Below are 23,308 nucleotides of genomic sequence, written 5' to 3' on the forward strand. Positions count from 1 at the left end.
TCTTGGCAACACTTTGGGCCCTTAGTACCAACTGAGCATGGTTTAAACACCACAGCCTACCTGAGTATTGTTGCTGACCGTGTCCATCCCTTTATGACCACAGTGTACCCATCTTCTGATGGCTACTTCCAGCAGGATAATGCACCATGTCACAAAGCTCAAATCATTTCTTGAACATGACAATGAGTTCACTGTACTCCAATGGCCTCCACAGTCACCAGATCTCAATCCAATAGAGCACCTTTGGGATGTGGTGGAACGGGAGATCATGGATGCTATCATGTCAATATGGACCACAGTCTCTGAGGAATGTTTCCAGCACCTTACTGAATCTATGCCGCCAATAATTAAGGCAGTTCTGAATGCAAAAGAGGGTCCAACTCAGTACTAGCAAGGTGTACCTAATAAAGTGGCCGATGAGTGTATAAAAATCGACTCTGTGCTAATTAACTTCACATGACTCAGCATTACTGTATTCCGCTGCCTTGGCTGCAACACTATTTTCTTTTATTTATGCTGGATCAAGTATGTCTGGAAAACATGTTCACAGTGCTAATTATTTCTAACTAGTTCACGAGAGCCAAGTTATTTGAAAAAAATCTACTCAAATAAGCACTGCATTCTTATTATTTAAGACTTATCTGTAAACCAGTCAAAATAGCAGAGACATGTTTAGAAATTAGGGTGGAGTGCCACTGGGATAAGATAAGCTTTTTGACTCAGGAACGAACTGGCTGATTGGTTGTCATAGCAAGCAAGCCCAAATAAAGATATCCGGATGGGAGAGTTCAGAAACGTTGGAAACAAAAGGCTGAAGCAACTTACCATCTATCCTCTGGCTTACAGAGCAAAATGAATGGATGAAATGGATGGGCGCCACATAGTGTGGCCTGCCAAAGAGTTTAAATGGCGGGATGACAGAAAGAAGTTCAATAGATGGAAGGTCGTAAAATATCTCAGTAGTTCCCAGAAACGTCACAAAAAAGTTAATCCTATTGATGTTTGCCAATTAAGGAAAATTGGTTATAGTGAATTAAATTAGTTGACGGCTCCAAGAGATACTACTGTATTTACTTTAAGTGTTGTGTTGATTTTTCAGACATGAAATCAGAGCAGGATGAGGTTGAAAATGCAATATGAGCTGACAATGTGTGGCTATTTACTAATACAAGTGACATTTAAGTAACGTATTATATGTTAAACTTCTGTCTCCTATCACACACTGAAATGTAATAAGGACAATATGTAGACTGTATAAATATTTATAAAATAAATACATTGATTTTATTAAAATAAAATGAGAAATATTAGATTCAAGATACACGAAATATGGTAAAACCTAAAGCTCTGAGTCATTTTTTATATGTATATATTTTGCATAATGGGGACGAGTGACTGAATATCATTATCCAACATTTAATTAACTGAGCACCACATTATATATGCATATGAAAATGATTGTTGATGAAAGTTGATAGAAGTTATTTGATGATGTAAAGACGAAGTACTACATCTAGTTACAGGAAGTGTGAGCAGACACATGTACGTTAAAGGAAGTCTACTGATTAAAAAGCAAACTCAGGGCTCTACAGTGAAAGGAGAACATTTAAAAGACACAGTTTGTGTTATGATTCTTAATTACCTTTTCTTATTTATATTTAATTAAATTAAATGTTTTCCTTTGTCAATTCTCTAGACTTATAAATATTCATAAACAGCCATTAAAACTACAGTTGGTAACTTTTATGATAATAATTGTTTGTCATATTTGCGAAAAACTGTCACTACGTCCACGTTTCTGCCTTCTCGTAGTGCTTCAAATGGCATTTGTAAGAATCTTTCGCAGCCAATCAGAGCTGAGGATTCTCTAAAGCCCAGTTCAGACGAAAAATCCGCAACGAGATGAGTTGAAACAGGCAACGACTTAAATTGTACCGTTCTGCAGCGTTCTAAAAACCTGCCGGTGCATGCCAATGCAACTAGATGAGGTGGAGTATCATCTCTATGCAACAACTCTCTGTATCTCCGTTCTGATTTCCAACCTCTAAGGCTTATTTTGTGGCTGAATGTTATTTGTAGCTTCTGATATCATGAATGAGGACAGTGATAGTGAGATACTGCCTACAGCTGCATTTGTAGATAAATGAGCATCAGATGGACTGTATTAATAATAAATAAGTGATGCACTTTACATTTTAAAAGCAGCTGTGTGCGATTTGACCAGCTGAGTTGCAGGTGACACCATCAACTGCCTTGAGTCAAGCTCAGATGTCCAGTTCACACCGCTGCAACTTTTCTCTGCAATGTTCTAAAATAGTTTCGTCTCAACGTGAATCTTTGGTCTGAAATGGGGGCAAGAAATAGGCAATGCAGTTACAGAATCTTGATTCATATTTGATCTGCGCTGCCTAGTTTGACCGCAGTTCACAGCAGTGATTGATATGATTGACAGCTGTGTTAGAGACTCCTTGGCTCTGATTGGCTGTCCATGTTAGATTCTAGCAAATGCCATTAGCAGCAACATGAAGAGGATGACGAACATGATATGTCTAACGTAATACTGTGTAGATATAGTGGCAGTTTCAGCAAATAAACCCTGCAATATATAAACAACTTTATGAGTTTGTAAAGGTAGAGGAACTGTGGAGCCCTGAAACTGCGAGAAGAGATGCAGAATGTTTAGGAAATGTTATGCAGCTGGTTTGTGAACAGCGTTTAGTGGCAGGAAGAGAAAAAAAAGACAGAGAAAAAAGGCGAAACATAAAAATCAAGCAAGCAGTACCAGAGTCCTTTTTCTTTTTTAAAAGAAGTGGCTTTTATTCCACAACTTAAATCTCTACTGTGGCAGATTGCACACTTTACTGTTGAAACCTGAATGACACATACACATAAAGGGGAAACCCAGCAGTTAGACTGGAACCCAACAGATATAGAAAGAAGACAAGGTTTGACAGAGCTGTGATTTATGGGTTATGGTTAAAAAGCATGTTGTGTGTGGAAGAAAGAAAGCATACAGTCTTATGCAGGAGGAAAAGAGCAGTTTCAAAAATAAACCAAACAAGAAATGTCACAAATAAGACCTCTCTTACAATCTATGCACTACTATTTAAAAATATTTCCATCCACATCTTTTTTTTAGGCACATACTGTTCGGCTGTTGTGTAATATGGTCACTATAAACACAGAGTGACAGCTTGAAATGGTATGAAGACAAAGATTTAAATGGCAGCTGTGATCTGTAACCTGATGAATACATTTTTTAAAAGCCTTATCAGCCTGTAGAATCACCACCGCAAAAAAACAACAACAAGCATTTATCGACATGCTGCTCTTCAAGCTCTTTTTCTATCTTAAAAACACTTAACAGAAATACTCTCTGAGCCCATCATCATCCTCCCGGTATCCTTTTACCAGCCTCGCATCCACAGGCAGAAGAGCTGGAAATGGGAATCCATGACTGGGCAGTGAGTGTGTTCTCATCAGAACAGTTCTGTGCATTGGGGAGGATCTCTCCCTCTGCGCTCCCAGCATTGTGGGGTGGACTAGGCTTAGTGGTCTTGGACCTGGCGCCCTCTCAGTTACAACTCGACTTTGGCACTGCTGACACAGAACGCCTACAAGATGGAAGAGTGGTAAAGAAAGTGGCGTGAAAGGATAGTTAAAAGTTTATAGAGTTATGAGGTGATAAGGGGAGCGGCCGTACTAGAGGGGGAAAGGTTTGGGGGGGTTGATTGGCAGGAACTGGTCCAGAGGAGTGAGGTGGACGAGGTGTTGCAGAAGCATGGCAAGAGATGGAGCAGAGGTGGAAGCCCACAGAGGAAAGAGGTGAAGGAGTCACTGTGGCACTACAGTACAGCTAGGCTACACCAAGGCTAGGTGGTCTTGTTGGTCTAGGCTACTCAAAGCTGTCATTACCATTCTCCAGGTTCTCATTGCTCTCGTAGCACCCAGAATCTCGCGGGGAGTCTCCCACCAGGCCCCGACCCTCGGACAGCAGCTTCTCCTGGGAGCCCGACAGGCCGCTGCGCTCTGGATCACTGCTGCCTGAGAATACAAAAGATAAAAGAAACGTCATCAAAATCAGAGCTGAATACTATTCCATCGTTTTGAAATTATATTTTTGGGCATTCATTCCTTTATTAGTGGAGGGCGCCAGCTCATGGTCGACATCTTAACCCCAAAGCCACAGGGGAATCCCAAGTATCATAACTTTTTACGAATACAGTGGGATCCACTAGGGCTGCCCTATGACAGTCGACCAAATGTTAGTCAACCAGAAAGGTCATTAGTCAGCCTTGTCAAAATAAATCAAAACCTGTATTACTGGACCATGTGGGAATTTAATTTGAAAGGGTTAGGGTCAACTTCAGGTCTTTAACCCTCATCAAAATACGGATATGATAAATCCTTTATAAAGCCAGGGAGTTTGGGTGAGTCAGAACGATCACTTGAGTGTGTTCTCACGCGTCTATCCAGAATATGTTTTTCTACTTACTGTCGTACTCCTGCAGCAGCTCTACAGCAGTGAGCAGCACAGCTCTGTGCTGAGGATCTCTGATGTTCAGCTCGTCCAGGTCCTCCTCCTCCAGCAACTTGAACGTGTCCAGGTCCTCATAGCCGTTGAACAGGAAAGTGGGCATGTGCTCCTGCATGACAGAAACATCACATCTGAGTCCAAACACTGAAGAAAAAATACAGTAGACTAAAGAAAAATACACTCTGGATGTGAGTCATGGGAGCAGTGACAAAAAGTTTGGGGGTAGAAGCATAAAATTAAAAACACAGAGGTGGGGAAAGGAGGGAAAAAAATAATAAGAGTGGGGTACACACTTGTCATCTGCTCATAATTTCCTATCCACACTGTATTTTTATCACAAGTGAGCCAAAGCTTAACTGTTATTCGGAGTTTTAGATGGCATGTAATCACTTTAAGCCATGACTAATTTGGTTATGGCTGCTTCAACTGTCGACACACATTAATTCGGCAAAAACTTCTTTGACAGGCACATAATAAAAGTGAGTTGCAGCAACATTAGGGAGTTAGCCGTACCAATCGAGGAACAGTGTGGAGTGTGTGGCAACAATCCCGAGCTGCTCTGGCTGCGACCGAAATGGCAAACAGGACTTGAAAGGGAAACGCGCCAACGTGATGTGGTAACGAGAAGAACTGAAGGTGGGGACCATTACATCAAAGTGCTCCTCAACCACACAAGACAAAGTTTAACACAATAGCACAAACAAGCACCGAGGCCAGTCACCCAAACCACCGTGATATCTGACAAAGAAACAAACACTTTAAAATCCAGATACGCCCTGTGTGAGAGCACAGTCAGCTGATGCTATCATTCAGCGCGCTCATAACTGCTTCCACTTTGGATATAACTGGGCTCCGTGTTTGTGTGACCCACACACTTTGTTGGACGAACACATAGACTGTGTGTCACCAGCGAGACCATCAATTACAATGGTGGAGTCCACACAGAGAAAACTGTGTGTCCCTGTGTCTATTTCTGCTGGATGATGCGGGACTAAACAAAGGACCACCAACTAACACAAACACAGGCAGCCGGCTCCTCTCACTCACAGGATCTTCTTTTAGTCTATCCAAAACTTAAACACGCTCCAGATCCAAACATGATCTGGCAGAGAACCAATCTGGCCCCAGAGTTACAGGGGTGTGGAGATTTTACACTTTATGGTTACACACAGGCACCGTTGATGTGTGTTCTTAAATGTTGGCTTGCCATCTTAACCAAATGTTGCTAAGCATTTCCAGGAAGTACACAACAACAATATTCTTACTGCTTTGATCTATGACAGTCCTGTCATAACTCGTATAGTATTTCAACCAGAACCAAGAGACGTGATCACATCACTCCAGTTTTAGCCTCTTTACACTGGCTCCCAGTATGTTTTAGAATAGATTTTAAGACTTCATGGCCTCTGTCCCAGCTACATTTCCGACTTCTTAGTACCATACACGCCTGGACATACTTTGAGGTCTTCGGGCAAAGGTCTTTTGTCTGTTCCAGAGGCCTGGCTGAAAACTGAAGAGGAAAGAGCATTTGCTGTCAGGGCCCCGAGGCTCTGGAACAGTCTGCCTGAGGAAATCAGGTCAGCCGAGTCAGTGACCTCTTTTAAGTCTTGTCTTAAAACATACTTTTCTTGGAGAGCCATTCCTGATTTTACTGGAGTTTTAAGTCCATTTAGAAGGTCTTTTATTTCCTTAGTCTCGTCTGTTTTAACTGATATGTCAAGCACTTTGTAGAATAGAACTTAGAAAATTCTCAATGACCTGAAGTAAGAGGGGCTGCAACAGCAAAACTGCATCAAAACATTGTCTACAAACTCTCACTTAACTTGTGCAGTGTAATCCAAGTCTCATTTATCCACTGGTATGCTCATCAATTTCCAAACAGACAGCCCTTTCCGACGGACATCTGAACTCTTCAAAGCCAGACTCCGCTGACAAAAACAGTAATTTTACCCTGCTGAACACAGGAGCTTCTGGTCTGGACACTTGAATCCAAACTAACCCTTTAAAACACCAAAGTCACACAACAACACAAACTAATTTACTGATGGAGGCAGCAGTTGACCAGCAGCTCCTGTGTTCAGCAAGGTAAAATTATTGTTTTTGTCAGTGAAGTCTGGCTTTGAAGAGACCATTGATAAGTCTTACCTATAGTTCAGTTCCCTGTCAGAAAGAGCTGTCTGTTTATGAAGTACTGAGCATACGACTGGATAAATGACACTTGGATTACACAAAGTTTTCTTCATGAATTTATCATGACACTGTGAGTAACTTATAAACAAATGGTCATTTGGGAGGTGAGTTATTCCTTCAGGCAATTAAACTTTTTCTTAACATTTACATTTAAGTACAAAAAATCGCCCACTACAGTGAATATTGTGTCATCTAGAGCAGTGGTTCCCAGTTGGTGGATCGCGGGCCCATTCTGAATGGACCACAAGTCACTCACAAACGTGTTAAGTTTGTAAAAAACACATTTTATTTTGAAGTACAGTGTATTTCTGGCATAGAGCTTTTATTTTGAAGTGTCGTTTCCTACAATAGAGTGAGTAAATAACAGACAGCTACTAGACAGAGACAAAAACACTAGCTTGGCGACATGGCCAAACACAAGTATAACGCTGAATGTGTTAAACTGTGCGGACCTTAAAACTAATGACGAAGGAGAAATCTGGACCCCGTGGCTGCACCAGAACCACTGATCCAGAGAATGTTGTGATGGTCACACAAAAACCGTAACTGCTTATCCTGTTGGAGGTTGCAGGGATGCTGGAGCCTATCCTAGCTAACATTGGGCAAGAGGCGGGGTTCACCCTGGACGGGTCACCAGACTATCACAGGGCTGACACACAGAGACAGACAACCATTCACACTCACATTCACACCTACGGACAATTTAGAGTCACCAATTAACCTGTATGTCTTTGGACTGTGGGAGGAAGCTGGAGTACCTGGAGAAAACCCACGCTGACACAGGGAGGACATGCAAACTCTGCACAGAAGGTATCCCCCATGGTAGAGAACTAGGAACCCTATTGCTGTCAGGCAACAATGCTAACCACTGCCACAGATTATTAAGATAAAGGCTCTTAATACTACAGTAGATTATTTAGGTTTTAATTCATCTTAAATGTAATTGCTGTCTATGATTGATCTTGAAATAAGCAAAGCCATTTAGTTCTATCTGGAGTAGATGTCTGGATCAATGTGTCACGACCACGCAATCCATGTTTTTAACATGTTCCTATGCAGTGAAAAAAAATGTAGTTTAATATTTAAGTACGAAAAAAGAGCAAGGACCTCTTATGTCGACACAAGCTGAATAATTGAATGCAAATGGTGCTTGAAAAGATCATTTATCTTGGAGCAGAACTGTTGGGATGGAATTTATTTGTACTTTTTCATCATCAGCACAACTTAAGGAACAGAGTAGTTAAAATACCTGCTATATTGGCTGCAAAGTGGAAACTCTAAAATGTTGTTAAAGTGTTTAGTCTAACTCTCCCACTCCAGGAATCCGGTGGTGACTAAGGGGACCCGAGCGCTCTGATGCACTTGTAACACCCAGACTCACAGCTTGGGAAGCCTGCGCTGTGACATTAATAATGCACTCTGGATCTTTAATCTGCGACTTGGCCATTAGGCTGGCCGGAGATAAAACACTCAGCCCACAAAGTCTCTCTCTCTCTCTCTATTTGGGGAAGTGAGGCCCGCTGGCTGCCTGAGTGGGAGGAGATGAAATCAAGCTCACAGCTATGTGTAGGTTCAGATGAAAGATGAGAGTTGTTTGTTGGGGCGTGGTCGTGAGAATGTGGGTGTTAATGTTTATGCATCAGTGTCGGATCAAACATCCTAAGCTGTGCAGCCTGTAATTGCCCTCACTATATTTATCTCTGCTTGTCTGGAAATGTGTTTGGAAGATATTTGACTAAAACAATGTTTTGATTTACTTCTTAAGATTTGTTTTCTCTTATTTAGGTTCCAGATGGGTGGCAATTCTCACATTGGGCAATTCGAGTTTATGCAATGAACCTGGTAAGTGAAGGTAAATGTAAACTTGTCTGCCACTGAAAACTTCACAGACATCATGGCTACGTTCACACTGCAGGTCTTAGTGCTCAATGCAGATTTAGCCAGGGTCCAACAACAACACAGCTGTGCTCCATTGACTCTATTGCAGTCGTTTCAGGCTGGTTTTGTGGATTTGGAGCTAAATGTTGTGTCTGGGGCACGTCGTGTATTAATGATACTCGTTACCTGGAGAGGTTGGAAAAAGATATACGTTTCTTCCCTGTTCCAAAACCAAAATCAAACCCTGAAAAGTGTAGGGTTAGCTAGCTAGCTACTGAAGATATAGCCTACTGAATGTATACACATGCTGCTTTTGCTTTTTAATGATTATAACAGTGAAAAAAAGACCAACCCTGCTGTACAGGAACCAGTGAAGGGAAGCAGGGAGACTTTGCTGATATTCAACCAGCTCTGTGTCATCGCATTGTGCACAGATGAATGTTGTTTGGCTACGCCCTGAGCTCTCCGTCGGTCCGGTGGCAGAGATCCGGTGGTGGATCCTCTGCACACACTGTGATGCCACACAGCTGGTTCAATATCAGCAAAGTTTCCCTTTATATTCATTGTCTTGTGTGGCGATCAGCAGTGATGTGGTGGTTCACTTTTACACTGTGATCTGTAGCCTATAGTTCGGCTTTAGCTTCTAACTATCTTTGTCTTTTTAACCTGTTGTTGCTGCTGAGTCAGTTTGACATCCTGGATATATCCTTCAAACACACACTGTAGACCCCTCTGTCTGCTCCTCTCTGGAATCACTGTTTCAGTTCTCCATGCTTACTTTGACAACTTGTTGGACCATCGCAAAGGGGCAGAGCTTAGCAAAGACACCCAAATCAAAATAAGGGGATCAGAATTCATGAGATCCACAAAAACAGATCTGAGTCACATCACATTTGGGCCGTTTTTGCCTGCTGTCTAAGCATAGCCTAAGTGAACTGACATGATGCTGTAACTCTAACTTACTGTGTATTCAGTGCATGGCGGTCTTTTACCTTGAGGTTGATGCGCTCCAGCAGGTCCTCCACCGATGTGGGCTTGGGTGGTCGGCCCTTCCTCCTTCTCCTCACAGGCCTCTTGGGCTTCTCCTCCTCTTCGCTCAGCACGTCCACATAGATGAACTTGAAGGTGCCCACTTTGTTGTTCAGCAGGCCCATCCATGTCCCCATGGGTGGCTTACTGATGATGTCAATCACATCACCGCGCTGGAGAATCACAACCACACATTTTATCTTTTTTAACATCAGACACAAACGGTTGTTAAAAAACATTGTGACATCTGCAGCTCCCCAGCTTGACATTCTGGCCCACATCCTTAAGTGTGTGTTACCTTCAGTTTGAGGGAGTCGGTGTCGTAGGGGCTGGGGGTGAAGTCTGTATGGACTCGGGCGCGGCCACAGAAAGGCCCTCTATAAGGCGGCTCTTCGTCATCACCATCCTCTGACTTCACGCTTTCTCTGTTACTGGCTGAGGAGTCAGTGGTGCTCACCGTCTGACCACCTGGACACAAACACACACAAGTGGAGATTTAATAGCATGCAACTTTTAAGTCTTAAACACGTGTATTACAGATCCTTGGAGAAGTATTTGCTGCATATTTTCTTCTCTATTTGAGGGAAGCCTGTTGAAATCATGTTGACGTGTGGGAATCGGAGAAGCAAGACTTCCTACCTAATCATTACCGTATGTTTGCCTGCGTGTTTGTGTTCATGTTCATGTCTAAATTCACCCTGAGCTCGACACGATGGAGGGTATTTAATCCACAAAGACAGGCTTAAGTAATCAGAAGTTGTAATTAGATCAGATGACCTGAGAGGTTGATTGAAAACTGTGAGATCACAACATGTGAGGCAGCTGCTGGGACTGGGTGTGATGATCAAGGGAGAGAACTGCTCTTCATGGCCATCACTCCACAAACATCATAATTGGTATACATGTAATGGCAGGAGGTTAAGTAATCTGTATGTATTTGGAATGTACACCAGCGAGCAGCGAATGTTACGAGCACCATCTAGTGTCAAACTTTGCTCAAAACAGGCTGTGACACTGAATTACAACCTTTTAGATCACCTGTATGTGCATTCAGTTTCTACATGACAAATATGATGATGCACCGACACCTTACAACTACATGACTGTACTTCTCTTATTTTAAGATGTCAAAAAAAAAAAACATGAAAAGCCACTGTTTGCTACCAAAAATACATTGAAAAACATCACATTTACAAAGCAGATGTCCCTTTTCCAAAACAAAGGATCTGGTCTTACTCATTGAGCTCTGTCCGCTGAGTGAACTGCGCAGACTTTCCACCGAGCCTCCGGCCTTAAGCTTGGGCTTCTCCAGAGAGTCGGTGTCAGGCTGAGGGGACTGAGGGGAGCCAGGAGCTCCATCCGGACTGGACTAAAAGACAAGAAGAGAGGGGGAGACACAGATGGGTAATGAAAGGACATGAGGGAGACAGACAAAGGAGATGTTGTGCAGTTAAAAGATGAAAGGACGAGAGCGATGGGAAAGTTTGGTTAAGAGGTTTGACATATGGGGGAGACAAGGTAAACCAGGAAAAGATGAAGATCATAGATAGAGAGGAGGAGAAATGGGGGAGTGATAGGGGTTGTTAGTATTTTCTTTTCACTGACAAACAGGTATACACATATAAAACTGAGTTTTTATGGAAGAAATGTGTGAATGTGATTATTAAAGGTGGTGTATGTGACACTGGAGACAGATTGTTGAGTCTCATTCCCAGGTCGTCAAATACGAATGTTTTCAGTCGATAGATGGCCTGAACCACGGACACAAAGCACCAGTATTTGACGACCTGAAGATTCAACAGTCACTTATCTTTCTCCAAAATAATTTACAGTACTTTTCACCAAAATTTTACAAACTATAAATGTGTACAAACACAAGTTTTCTTCTTAAATACTTTTAAAAAGGGTAAAGTCTTTTCTGAGTTATTCATTTAAAGACCTCATAAAATAGGCTCTTGAACTTCCCTGAAGAAAAACAGTACATCTTAAAAGAATTATTCACCCACAAAATGTCCATTTGTATTTCTCTTACTCACCAAATGTTATGTTGAATTCTTGAAGAAAACTTTGTTTTTCTTACATGCCTCTACAGTGAGCGGAGAATCCAAAAAAGGCAAGCATTCTTCATGAACTGCAGTAAAGTGGGGTTGTGTTTAACACAGCAAAACTATGTGAAAATATCTGTTTACAAACTCTCACACAGCTTGTGCAGTCTAAACCAAGTCTTATTTATTCTCATTTATATATGCTCAATATACCTAAACACATGCATTTTTGCTAAAACATAATGATTTTAAACACTTATGCATACCAGCAGTGCACATGCTTGGGAAGTACTGAGCATACCACTGGATATAAATGAGACATGGAGTATACTGCATGGGTTGTGTGAGAGTTAGTAAACTGATGTTTTGACATAGTTTTGCTGTTGTTAAATGTGGTCTCTGTAAATTTCAGTTCATGAAGAATGTTCGCCTTTTTTGGATTCTCCGCTCACCATGGAGGCTGCAAGAAAAACAAATGTTTCTTCACAAATAAAAGGCAACACGTGGTCAGAACTTTTTTAAGTCTTCCTCAGACAATCACTCCTGTTCCCCAAGACACTCTAAGGACCTTTATCTTACATATTGTTGGAGGCAGACTTCTCTTAATCAGTAACTATTGAACTACAGAGGACCACCTCTCATTTGGAACGACCTTCTTTTGTGTTTTGTGCTGTATTTGTTGTTGTAAATTGTACATCTTTCACAATTTTTTAGTACCTCTAAGTCTGGAACTGTTATTTAATCATGCAATCTTCCTTTTTATATTTTCTTTTTATGTATGATTGTTGTTATTTAATATGGTGGGTATCTTCATAAGCCATTTTTGGCTTAGAACCTCTCCTGCACAACTTTTAATTCCTTTTTCCTGAATTTTCTATACATGTATGCGCAAATTAACTACTCTAAACAAAAATAAACTAGTGACTGATATATAAATGGTCATTTTGCGGGTAAAGTATTCTTTGAAGTGAACTCAAGCTGCCCTACTAGGCGCGACAAAACCTCCAACAAATAGTCATAAAAACAGCCAGCTCTTCTTTTCTGCATGTCCTATCAGCTAGAACTGAGAGCCCACTGGTTTACGCTTCAGCTAGATCCCTCACTGTCTAATGTCCTCTCTGAACAACGTCTTAACAGGTATTACATCAAATTATGGAAGTATTGATGCCATTTATTGGACCTTTGCAGTGGCATTTTACCTGCATTGTAGTGTGATGGATTTGTCAGTCATAACTGGATCAAAACTTTCATTTCAACTCTTGATTTTGATCAGATCTTTTCAGATCTCCTTTGACTACAAAATACATTCATATGCCACATTAACATCTGTGCTGTGTTTTATTTATTTCATTTATCCACTAGGTGGCATCATGGTCTATAAAATGACCGTGCTTGAAACACTGTTAGATGGCAATTCATTTTCCTTTGCTCCTTCCTAACCGATGGCTCCATGACTCATGCCAGGATATGTGGGTCACAGTGTCAAGACCACCGTGATGGACAGATGTTCAGCTGTGCATTGATGCCACGATCTGCAGGGCAGCATCAAACTGAAGGGCTGGACAGGCCACTGCTGGAGCCACTGGATGCCCAGAGAAATTAGGCCAGCACAGATGAGACAGCCATTATACACTCCCTCACACTTCAAGTCTCCATTTCCTAAGAGCTCGCCTCAGGGAGACTTGCATCACTCCATGAGCTCAGCATGAAGCACACACTCCACCCTGCACACTGGGCCCAGGGAGAGCACGCAGCAGAGAGAGATCCAAATGTGTGTGTGTGTGTGTGTGTGTGTGTTTTAGCGCTCTGTGTTTATTCTGTAACTAACACAAATACTCCCACCCACTCACAGCCTGTGGACAGAATATGTGGCTTACACTGCAAAACATCCTCTAAATGTTTGCAGAACATGGGACGCTTTTATTTCTTTACAGCTGCACTTGGCTCGCCGTTTTGAGGATTGAAAGTGTGGATTTGTGGGACCGTTTATGCTTCGGCTGAACCACTTTAAATAATTCATCTGTGTTTAGGTACGTCATGTGCCCTTCAAACAAGGAAAACCTACAGAATTCTTAATGCCATCTGAACTTTCTACAAATAAAATGTTCGAAAATTGCATCCACGTGTGCGTTTGTGTGTGTTATGTCTAACCTGCTCGGACAAGGAGCTGCTGTACTTCTTCGACATGCGTTTCCTCATCGTCTCCTTGACTGACTTGACCTTCTTACCCAGCGAGATCCGAGACGTGGTGGGGGATTTGACCACTTCTCTGTATATGGCCTCCTGCTCTTTACTCTGTGATTAGAAGACGGAACAGCGTGGACAGAGAGGAAGGAGATGACAGAGAGAGGCGAAAGGAGCGAGATGGGGATGAATCAGCGGACAGGAAGAAGGCGAAGGACACAAAAACAAAAGGAGAGAGGGTGATTAAGTGTGACAGGAGAGTTCAGCTTGTCCTCATCTAATTTCACAAGCTGCCAGAGCTTACATTGGCCTCCGAGCCGGCGTTGACCACATGGAGCGAACGGTTGGACAGGTCGAAGCCTCCGAAGCTGCACGTTCTCTGCGGGGGAAGCCAAAACACAATCACATGAATCACAGCCAGAAGGTCAGGTTACAGGAACTCCCCGTCCACACCCACTGAGGGTCAACTCACGATGATTCATGCTTGACACAACACAGGCAGCACTGTGATGAATGTACATGGGTATATATGGTGTGTATGTATGCGGGGGCATGATGTCATATGGGACCTGTGGACAGCCAACAGACATGATGTAACACAAACTGTTATACGAGCTCCTCTTTAAAATTGCGAGTTGCTGCACGGTCCGAGGCTAATGAGCTGTTATATTGAGCGTGGCGAGCACGCAGTCGGCTCCAACAAGCTGCTCATGTGCTTTAAAGCTTCAATCCCCGGGGAAAATATCGAAGAAAATTAACTCTGTCTTGATGTGGCCGAGCTAAAATACATTACTTTTATGAACGTATACTCGTTGCATTTCAGCGTGATGTAAAAACGCCTTGTGGTTAATTATGAGAAATGCAAAACGGGGCTTAGTATGCAAACATGCACAACATATAGGGTGCTTACAGCTGACGACATGTTCTCATCAGAAACATTTTTAGGGGAGTAAATTGTTTCTGCTGAGAGGACAGGGTGATCTTGGATGGTCTTTCTTGACTTAAGAGGTCGACAGCGAGATAAAGGGGGAGACACAAAGGGGAACTGTGACATGAGAGGAAAAAGAGATCCAGGATCTTATCACTGAGCTGACTGAGTTTTTCTGAATCGTCCCTGAGCTCTGCTGTGGGTCACACACAAACACGTAGACACAGACATGCACAGAGGCATCTGTCTAAGAAACACTCTTGTATCACGGTGGCAGATAAGAGACATTAGTATTTGAATTCTAACAGACATTGAATACTTGACATTGAAATTTAAACACCATTAAATTCATGGCATTAAAATATTTTACTTTGAAAACCATGTATCTGAATTTAATTGTTCTAATTTCACCTCTGAAATTAAAAGTAAAAAGCTGATTTTTGAATGAATATTTTTTCAATGTTCATACATTCAAATCTAAAAATTCAAGTTTCAAAAATTAACAAAAAAAGATACAAGTTGCTCAGATTTGATTGGTAAAATTCAGCTGTAAATGTTGATGTTGATATTCTTGAATTTGTAACGTGCGTACGTTAAAATGTCCTAAGATTTAGTTTTAGTACATCCCCTCTGTATATATTTAAGGAATAGTGACCCTTTATTTTATTTATTTATTTTTTTATTTGTGTGCTTTTTTTGGATGAGTATCTTTGTCCTTTTACTTATAGTTTTTCTTTTTAAAATAATATTTTTAAATGCATGAATGGAAACCTGACATTTTTGGAACTGCTCCTGCACTGTAATTTAAGCATCTATTAATAAAAAAAATTCAGATGCAAAAAATTCAACTTTCTGCAGCTTGAATTTTAAATTCTGAATTTCATCAGTCAAAAATTTGAGCAACCTAAATCCATTTTTTCCATTCTAAACGTTGAATTTTTGTTTCCGAAAATGTGAACATTGAAAAAAAAAATGTTCAAATTCAGCTTTTAAATTTGCAAATCAAGACATTTCACAGATATGAATTCAGAACAAATAAATTCAAATGCAAGGTTTTCGAAGTAAAATATGTCAATGCTATGAATTCAGCGGTGTTTAAATTTAAATACTTTTGTCTCATATTTGCTTCCGTATCGTTTCAAGCGAGGCACTTGATGGCATTTCTCCTTGATTCAAAAGCTGTTACTTCTAAACTGCTCGACTAAACTCCCACAAACCCCGGTCGAAGATCCTCCATGTGAGAAAGCACTGTCTGTTCAGAGAATATTTTTCTTATATATTAGATGTCCACAGTTGCAGTCCACATCACAACTTCCCAAGAAAAGCGACTTCCAAAAAAAGAACTCTGAATGTGATGGCGATGTTCAATGGAATGGACATGCACCCAGAAAAAAAAATGTCTCTCAAAGATAATTATAGGAAAGAAAAACAACTAAAGTAATAATAATTAAAAAAAAATCACATCTGCAACCAGAGAGGCACGGGCCCAAAAAAGAACACGAAAAGCAACAACAGAAAAAAGTGGATTTTTTTGGAGAGTTCTTGGATGAGAACGACCTCCGGTGATTTCACTAGAACACGATAGGATTCAGGTACCCTCAAAGCTGCAGGATAGCTCCTCTATATCACCAGCTAGAGTGTGTGTCACTATTGTGGCCGATACATGTGTGGAACATGGGAGTTAATGGCAATGCAACCAGATTGTTTTTATGCTGGTTGTTACAAAGTAATAAGCTTGCATGGTATGAATTAATGTATGTAGTTCAGCTGCTTTTCTGTTGTCTCCACTTTACTGTCGCTGCACTCAGTTAGTGTATACTCTTAAGTTATCTTAAAGGTCCAGTGTGTAGGATTAAGGGGATATATTTGCAGAAACAGAATATAATATAGTTATGTTTTCTTTTGTGTATAATCACCTGAAAATAAGAATTGTTGCCTTTGAATTACCTTAGAATGAGCTGTTTATATCTACATAGGGAGTGGATCCTCTTCTGCGGAGTCCGCCATGTTTCTACAGTAGCCCTGAACGGACAAACCAAACACTGGCTTTAGATGGAGCCTTTTGCGCTTTCACATTTTAGGGTTGGCCATCATACTTACAGCCCATTCTTGACAAGCAGCGTCAGAATAAAAAAAGATTCTGTAACTCTGTGACACTGAAGGACTTCAGCTGGTTGCAGTCTGCAATTCTCACCGCTAGACGCCACTAAACCCCCTAAACCTTACGCACTGTTCCTTTAAGTTGACTTAATAAGGCCATTCCTTGTCTGTGAGGCTTTGTGCTGTGCAGCTCTCTGGATGTGCAGCTTCAGGCTTGTACAACATCTCTCTAGCCCCCAGGGATCAGTGTGACTGTGCCTGTGTTCTTCAGGGATCTGACATTTATAAAAAGGCACTTATGAAACCTCCGCTGTAACTTAACCTCCCAAGTGGGCCACTGCACATTCCGTAATCATTTCATATTCAGCTGGAATAAAAAAAGGCTTAAAGCCAAAGGCATTCACTTAAAGGTCAGAGAAGAAGACATTCCTCTCAGGGCAGTTAACTCTGTGATAGATATACCAGCCTCAGGCCTTTCTCTATACATGAGCTCAACTGTGATGCTTTGATGCGGATTTCTGACACAGACGATATTAAATGGATGAGTTGAAGTCATTTGACCTGACGTGTGTGTCGTGTGTGTTTGCTGTACCTTCCCCTATAACCTCTGAGCTATTCTGCAACTTTGAAGCACCGAGTCCTGCTCACACGAGGCGGTCGATTTCAACCTCATGGTCTGAACTCACAGACTTCTGCTGGATGCGCAAGAGCACACGCTTGGTGCAGCGGTCCACACTGGCCGCCCACTTCCTGTCCGCCTCGCGGTCCTCCTCCAATAGACAGCGGCGCTCTGCGCGGCTGAGGGTAACTGGGCGGACCAGCTGGGCCCAGTTGAGGTGACCGTACAGGCTCCGCTCTACCACATAGGTGATGTTCAGCTCACTGACCGCCGTTCGACCACGCAGCCTGCGAGAGGGGAACACCCAGCCCCCTCCCCCGCTTCCAAAACCTTTTGATTTGGCTACATCACAGCGGACAGGGGAGGAGGGGGTGACAGACAGAGGGGAGATAGGGGTCTTGGCGTTGCGCGAGCGCTGGTACAGAAGGTGCTTGGTGGAGTAAGCGTAGTTGGGATCAGGTTTCCGGTGCGCCCAGCTGCCGTGGTGCCGGTTGGCAGGTTGGTGTTTGGGGCTGCCTGGTGGAGCGTCTTCCAGGGAGATCAGGAGGCGGGACTGGGCGTGGGGTTTGGGGCGGGGTTTAGTGAGGCCATAGTAGGCGTAGAGAGCCTCGTTGTTACTTACCCCATGGGAGATGGAGCTCAGGGCCTTCCGCATCTCGCTGTCGGTCGTGGAGCGTGACAGCTTTCCGTCGTCGTCCAATCCACAGCCATCCAGCTCTGAGAAGGAAGAGCCACTACCTCCTACGCCAGAGCCTCCCAGGCCCCCAGAGCCAACTGGGGTTCTCCTGGGGGGCCGGATGAGGCCGTGGGTACTGGAGGATTTACTAAAGGTTTTGACCAGCTTGTGTCCGGACCAGGTGTCCAGGCTGCTGGAGGAAGGGGAGTTGGTCAGACTGTCTGTGTCTCCATCCAGAGAGAGTTGATCCTGTGTGAGGGAGGGCAGGGAGATCTCCTGGGGCAGAGGGGGCTTCTTTAAGACCCCTGTGTACAGAGCTGTGTTGTCCTCACAGGTGGGAGGTGACTCCAGGTTCAGAAAATCTAAAGAAGAAAACAGAGACCGCATATAGTTTCTTACTCAGGAGGATTTAGACATCAGATTCTGTGTAGTCCCATGACCCATCCGTGGTTTTCCAAACCACAGCTAGCCGGCAAAAAATTCAAAACACATTCTTAAACTCTGAGTATTGGGCAAAACCCATGACAGACGAGAATGTAATACATTGGCATAAATAAAATAAACCCTACTTTTGAACACACAAGCCATTAATTTCCAATAACCCTCAGCTGGAAAAGCAAATATTTACTATGACTGAACTTTAGCTTCATTTCAGTGAGGACAAACAGCTCAATTACTGCTCAGAACAGACTGTCAACATGTTTTCAAACTATGCAGGCAGAGATTAAATTCATATACAGCAGAAGTCTGACGCCTCAAACAGAAACCTTATAAATACAGCACATGAACATTAATATTCTGATATAGACAGATGTTGACAGATTTTAACTATGTTGAACTGTAAGACAATCAGGAGGTTACAAACCTTCAGAGCCATGTTTCTTGCCCTCCTCCACCTTGATGAGTTTCTTCCTGACCCGGCGTGTGGAGTTGACCAGTTTGTGAAGCCGTTTGAACTTCACTGAGTCCTCCGATTGCTCATCGTCTGACTGTTCACGAGACTGTTGGGAAAGAGATAGAGGGAGGGATGATGTGATAAAAGGGACAGGCAGTCAGACACTTCTCAATTAAATAAACTAAAAAAAAATACACTGGTAGAAGCAGGAGGTTCTTCAATTTAAAGGGACAGGTCAGAGCTTTTGAAGTGTAGTTGTATGAGGTACTGTGTTACATACAGTAAATGTCAGCTGGCACTCTCCCTGTTTGGAGAAGCAGACAGGAGTACCACCATGGAAGCAGTGTGGATAAGAATCAGCAGTGAAACGTAGTTTAGCCACATTAAAAATAGGCCCACCTTAAAAAACATAAGTATCCAATATATCTAAGTGGACACTATATGGAGAATATTTTCACTGCTTTACCTTTCCGTCAGACAGCCCTTTCCTTTGGCACTACATTTTCTCAAGAGCAGCACTTCTGCATTCCTACGCAAAAGCGCAACTGTGCCGCGTACTGTATTAAGGTGCAGGTGAGCTCTTTGGGTCAGACTTTTAGCCGTTTATAGAAGAGACAATAAATATAAGATAAAAAAAAACTAGGATGGGAATAGGGCGAAATTGCGGGATAGGCGGAGCCCGTTTGCGCTGGCCCTGTGCCCAGTTGATCAGATTCGTCCTAGTCGTGACCACATGCTGATGAAGAATTATTATCATTAACGTCACATCATTTCATTACTATTGCAATATTATATTTTCATTTTCCTAAATGCTGTTACTGAGCTTCTGTGTCGGCACTCCAGCCTGCTTCTCCAAACCTGGGGGCACATCGACTGACATGTACTGGAGGTCATACACTGCCTATGGATAAGTACCTCATACAGCCAAACTTCAAAAGACCCAAACATTCCCTCTAAGGGTGCTTTCAGACCTGCCCTGTTTGGTTCGGTTCAATCAAACTCAAGTTTGTCTGCCCCCTAAGTGTGGTTCGTTTGAGCAGGTGTGAACACAGCAATCACACTTGAGTGAGCGACAAAGCAACCGGACTGAGACCTTCTTGAAGAGGTGGTCTCGGTCCGGTTACAAACGAGCTCTGGTGCGGTTCGTTTGTGGTGAGAACGTGTTCCGACCTGGATCTGAACCAACTGCAGTCACATGACACATTGTTTGGGTTAAACATGAGCATGTTACAGTCCTGGAGGATTATTAATGTGCACCTCCTCCTGTACTGCCTTAATATGCACATTTACTTCCTGGATTTTTCCCACATGGAAATTCTAACCAATCAAGAGCAGCTTTCTAGCGCAAGGTATTTTATCTGGTCCGCTTGTAAATGCTGCCGTGAGAACATGAACCAATGAACCAGTCCCTGATTCGGACCAAAGCAAGACAACTCTAGGTCTGAAAGCACCCTAAGAATTCACTGATGCAAGTATAACAGAAATGTATGTATTTGAATTTGTTTGATATAAAAAGTAGTGAGGCAAAAAAACACAAATATATTTTGAGATCTCAAAGATGCTGTTATAATGCGACAGATGGGAGCATTGTTTAGGATGGAGTCAAAGTTAGTGAGGTGAGAAATGGAGGGTTGGAGGGATGATGACGGCAAACATTGTGTGAAGTTCATATTGATAGTAAACAGAAACAAAATCCACCAACATAATGAAGCAGATAAAACAGTCATTTGAAAACAATGTGCAAAACTGAACGACACAATGAATCAGTATATTTGGTGTTATGTTGCCTCTCTGTTGGCAACTGCATTTAACCGCTCCGCACAGAGTAGTGGAGTGGAAAAGAGACTGAATAATGAAGTCACCAACAGTTTCATCACCCTCGCATACACACATACACATCCAGACCCAACCAGAGCTCACACAAACACCACCAGCTGTATGTGTGCGTGTGTGCCTAGTCTCGCTACAGACTCCATGCCATGATGATGATGAGCCGAGCTTATGCCTAAAGATTGTCTGGCAGGGCCTACCATCATTATCATGGCACTCAAACAACTTAATTTGTTTCTATTTGCCACTGGTTTCCACAGCAACACCACCTCTCCTGTCACACGCTGCCAGTTCCACAGTTGAGGTTGACTGCATCGCTTGCAAAGGGACACGCATATACGCTCGCGTACACAAGGCCTGCAGGGCTCAGCTCTCTGTCTTATAAAATGCAGTCTTCTCTCCTGCAGCTCCAAAGCTAACAAGGAAGAAACCGCTTTCTCGCTGTTGTTGACCACAGGCCTGGCTCGGAGGCTGCTGACATACAGTGGGGATGATGTTAATAAGTGCGGCTTGGTTGAAGCAAACAGATCTGACATTGTCCACAATTCTCGATGGCACCGAACTACCTTAGCAACATCCTGATATTTTGATTTCTGCAGGCGCAGGGGTGTTATAAAACCTCACGGACCGTCGCCAAGGTGGAAAAGGAAACAACACATTAATCAATGTGGCATTGCAAAAGTCCGTTCTTTCAAAGTTGCCTCCACTTCGCCACTTTTTAGGGGCGTGTGATGAACTTTTAGGTCTTCTGTCATATCAGCTCAGCAGACCAGAACTAGGGTATTACAGCCATTCATTTGGCCTCTGACAGAACTGCAGAAATAGGCTCTGAAAACCCATAACTCCGCTGTCCCTCAGCCCTGACAATCCCTCAGCTGAACCACACAACTCTGGCCACAGCCGGCGACTCCTTCAACTTTCCATTTGCTCTGGACGATGCTTGAGCTTATTAGCTTCAGAGAAAGTAATGTAATAACAAGTCTGTGTCAGAGAGGACTGATAAAAGAGGAGGCAGAAAGGTTGGATTGAAGTCCACTCCTGTGTTTTCATTCTTCTTAATAACTATTATTAAGAACTGTCTTGTATGAAGACACTTTCGCCCAATCCCAATACACCCCTTTGCCCTTAAGCGAGATTTATACTTGTGTGTCAGCTCTGTGCAGAGCCTATGCTGTGGCCTACGCCGTTGTGAGCATCTACACATGTGCGGTGGTGTGTCTGTGTCACTCTGCAGTTAAACCTCCAAAACACCAATCAGCAATGGCATTTCAGTTCAGTGCTGTTAAGTTTAGTTGATTCAAAACACACATTAAACACACATTAAACATGGCTTAATAGAGACAATTTCAAACACAAGTACACAAATCAGCTTCACTATAACTCGCAGCATTCACAGACTAACACTTGTCTTTATCTGGACACATTTTCCCCACAAACACAACATGCTAATGTTTTTAGCGCAGGCCTATGGCATTTTACATTGTATAAATTAGTCTAGCTGCTAGCAGACTTTTCCTCTTCTCATATGAAACCAGAGACAACAGCGACATGTAACAAAAATCAATTACAACTCACAAGGTTCACCGACAACATAACTGTCTTATACTAAATTTGTTTTCCAAACAAATACGACATGCTAACGTTATTAGCTCAAGCCTATGGCATTTTACGTTGTATAAATTAGCCTACCGACGAGTGGCGATTTCCTCTACTCAAATGAAGCCAGGATAAATGTCTAAGGGCAGGGTGTCCTGATTCTTGTTAGTATATGGGGTAGGGCGAAGTGTTAGGGCTACATAGCCCTCGAAATGGCGGGCAACACGTCGCGTCTGTTTACGTAAATGCCAGCACAATGATGATGTAGCAGGGTCTTGAAGTGTTCTACCATATCCTAGAGCAGTGGTTCCCAGCTGGTGAGTCACAGTCCCATTCTGCATGGACTGCAAGTAACTCTCAAACTTGTCAAATTTGTAAAAAACACTCTTGATCTTGAAGTACAGTGAATTTCTGGCACAGAGTTTTCATCTTGAAGCACCGTTTCCTGCTGTAGAGAGCGTGACTAATGGACAGCTGCTTGACAAAGAGAGAAAACTAGCTTGACATGGCCAAACCAAACTATGACACTCAATATATTAAACCGTGAGGACCTTGAACTAATGACTAAGAAGAAATCTGGACCCTGTGGCTGGACCAGTTGGGAACCACTGGTTTGAGGGGCAAGGTGGCACTCAAAAACAAGAGGTAGGGGTAAAGATATGAAATGGGATTGGGTCTTTGTTATATGTGAGCATAACTATGCACAGAATAAGTGCCATAGTGATTTCAAAGGTAACCCCCATCAGTTGTTCTTCTCCTTTTGTGAAAGACTGGGAAAAGAACTAGGAGATGTTAAAGCCA

General features: G+C 42.6%; 1 protein-coding gene and 1 long non-coding RNA gene across 7 annotated transcripts in view; one reads left to right on the forward strand and one right to left on the reverse strand.

Annotated features, from left to right (window-relative positions):
- Nucleotides 1–13,807, forward strand: part of LOC126399038 (uncharacterized) — a 31,603-nt gene extending 17,796 nt beyond the window's left edge. The window contains exons 3-4 of the long non-coding RNA XR_007570841.1: nucleotides 8,513–8,569; nucleotides 13,042–13,807. This is a non-coding gene — a long non-coding RNA (uncharacterized LOC126399038). The remainder of the gene's footprint in view (nucleotides 1–8,512; nucleotides 8,570–13,041) is intronic.
- sash1a (SAM and SH3 domain containing 1a) overlaps nucleotides 1–23,308 on the reverse strand; it is a 258,572-nt gene that overhangs the window by 10,917 nt on the left and 224,347 nt on the right. For 5 of the 6 annotated variants that reach the window (XM_050058762.1, XM_050058763.1, XM_050058764.1 and 2 more), the window contains 9 exons: nucleotides 19,052–19,187; nucleotides 18,133–18,548; nucleotides 14,168–14,242; nucleotides 13,831–13,974; nucleotides 10,871–11,003; nucleotides 9,933–10,102; nucleotides 9,598–9,807; nucleotides 4,496–4,646; nucleotides 3,916–4,044 (listed from right to left, as the gene is read on the reverse strand). In XM_050058762.1, coding sequence (XP_049914719.1) covers nucleotides 3,916–4,044; nucleotides 4,496–4,646; nucleotides 9,598–9,807; nucleotides 9,933–10,102; nucleotides 10,871–11,003; nucleotides 13,831–13,974; nucleotides 14,168–14,242; nucleotides 18,133–18,548; nucleotides 19,052–19,187 — 1,564 coding nt within the window. Of the gene's footprint in view, nucleotides 1–3,915; nucleotides 4,045–4,495; nucleotides 4,647–9,597; nucleotides 9,808–9,932; nucleotides 10,103–10,870; nucleotides 11,004–13,830; nucleotides 13,975–14,167; nucleotides 14,243–17,577; nucleotides 18,549–19,051; nucleotides 19,188–23,308 lie in introns of all 6 variants that reach the window. The other variant, XM_050058761.1, reaches the window with a different exon arrangement.

Source organism: Epinephelus moara, chromosome 12, assembly GCF_006386435.1.
Source record: "Epinephelus moara isolate mb chromosome 12, YSFRI_EMoa_1.0, whole genome shotgun sequence".
NCBI lineage: Eukaryota > Metazoa > Chordata > Actinopteri > Perciformes > Serranidae > Epinephelus > Epinephelus moara.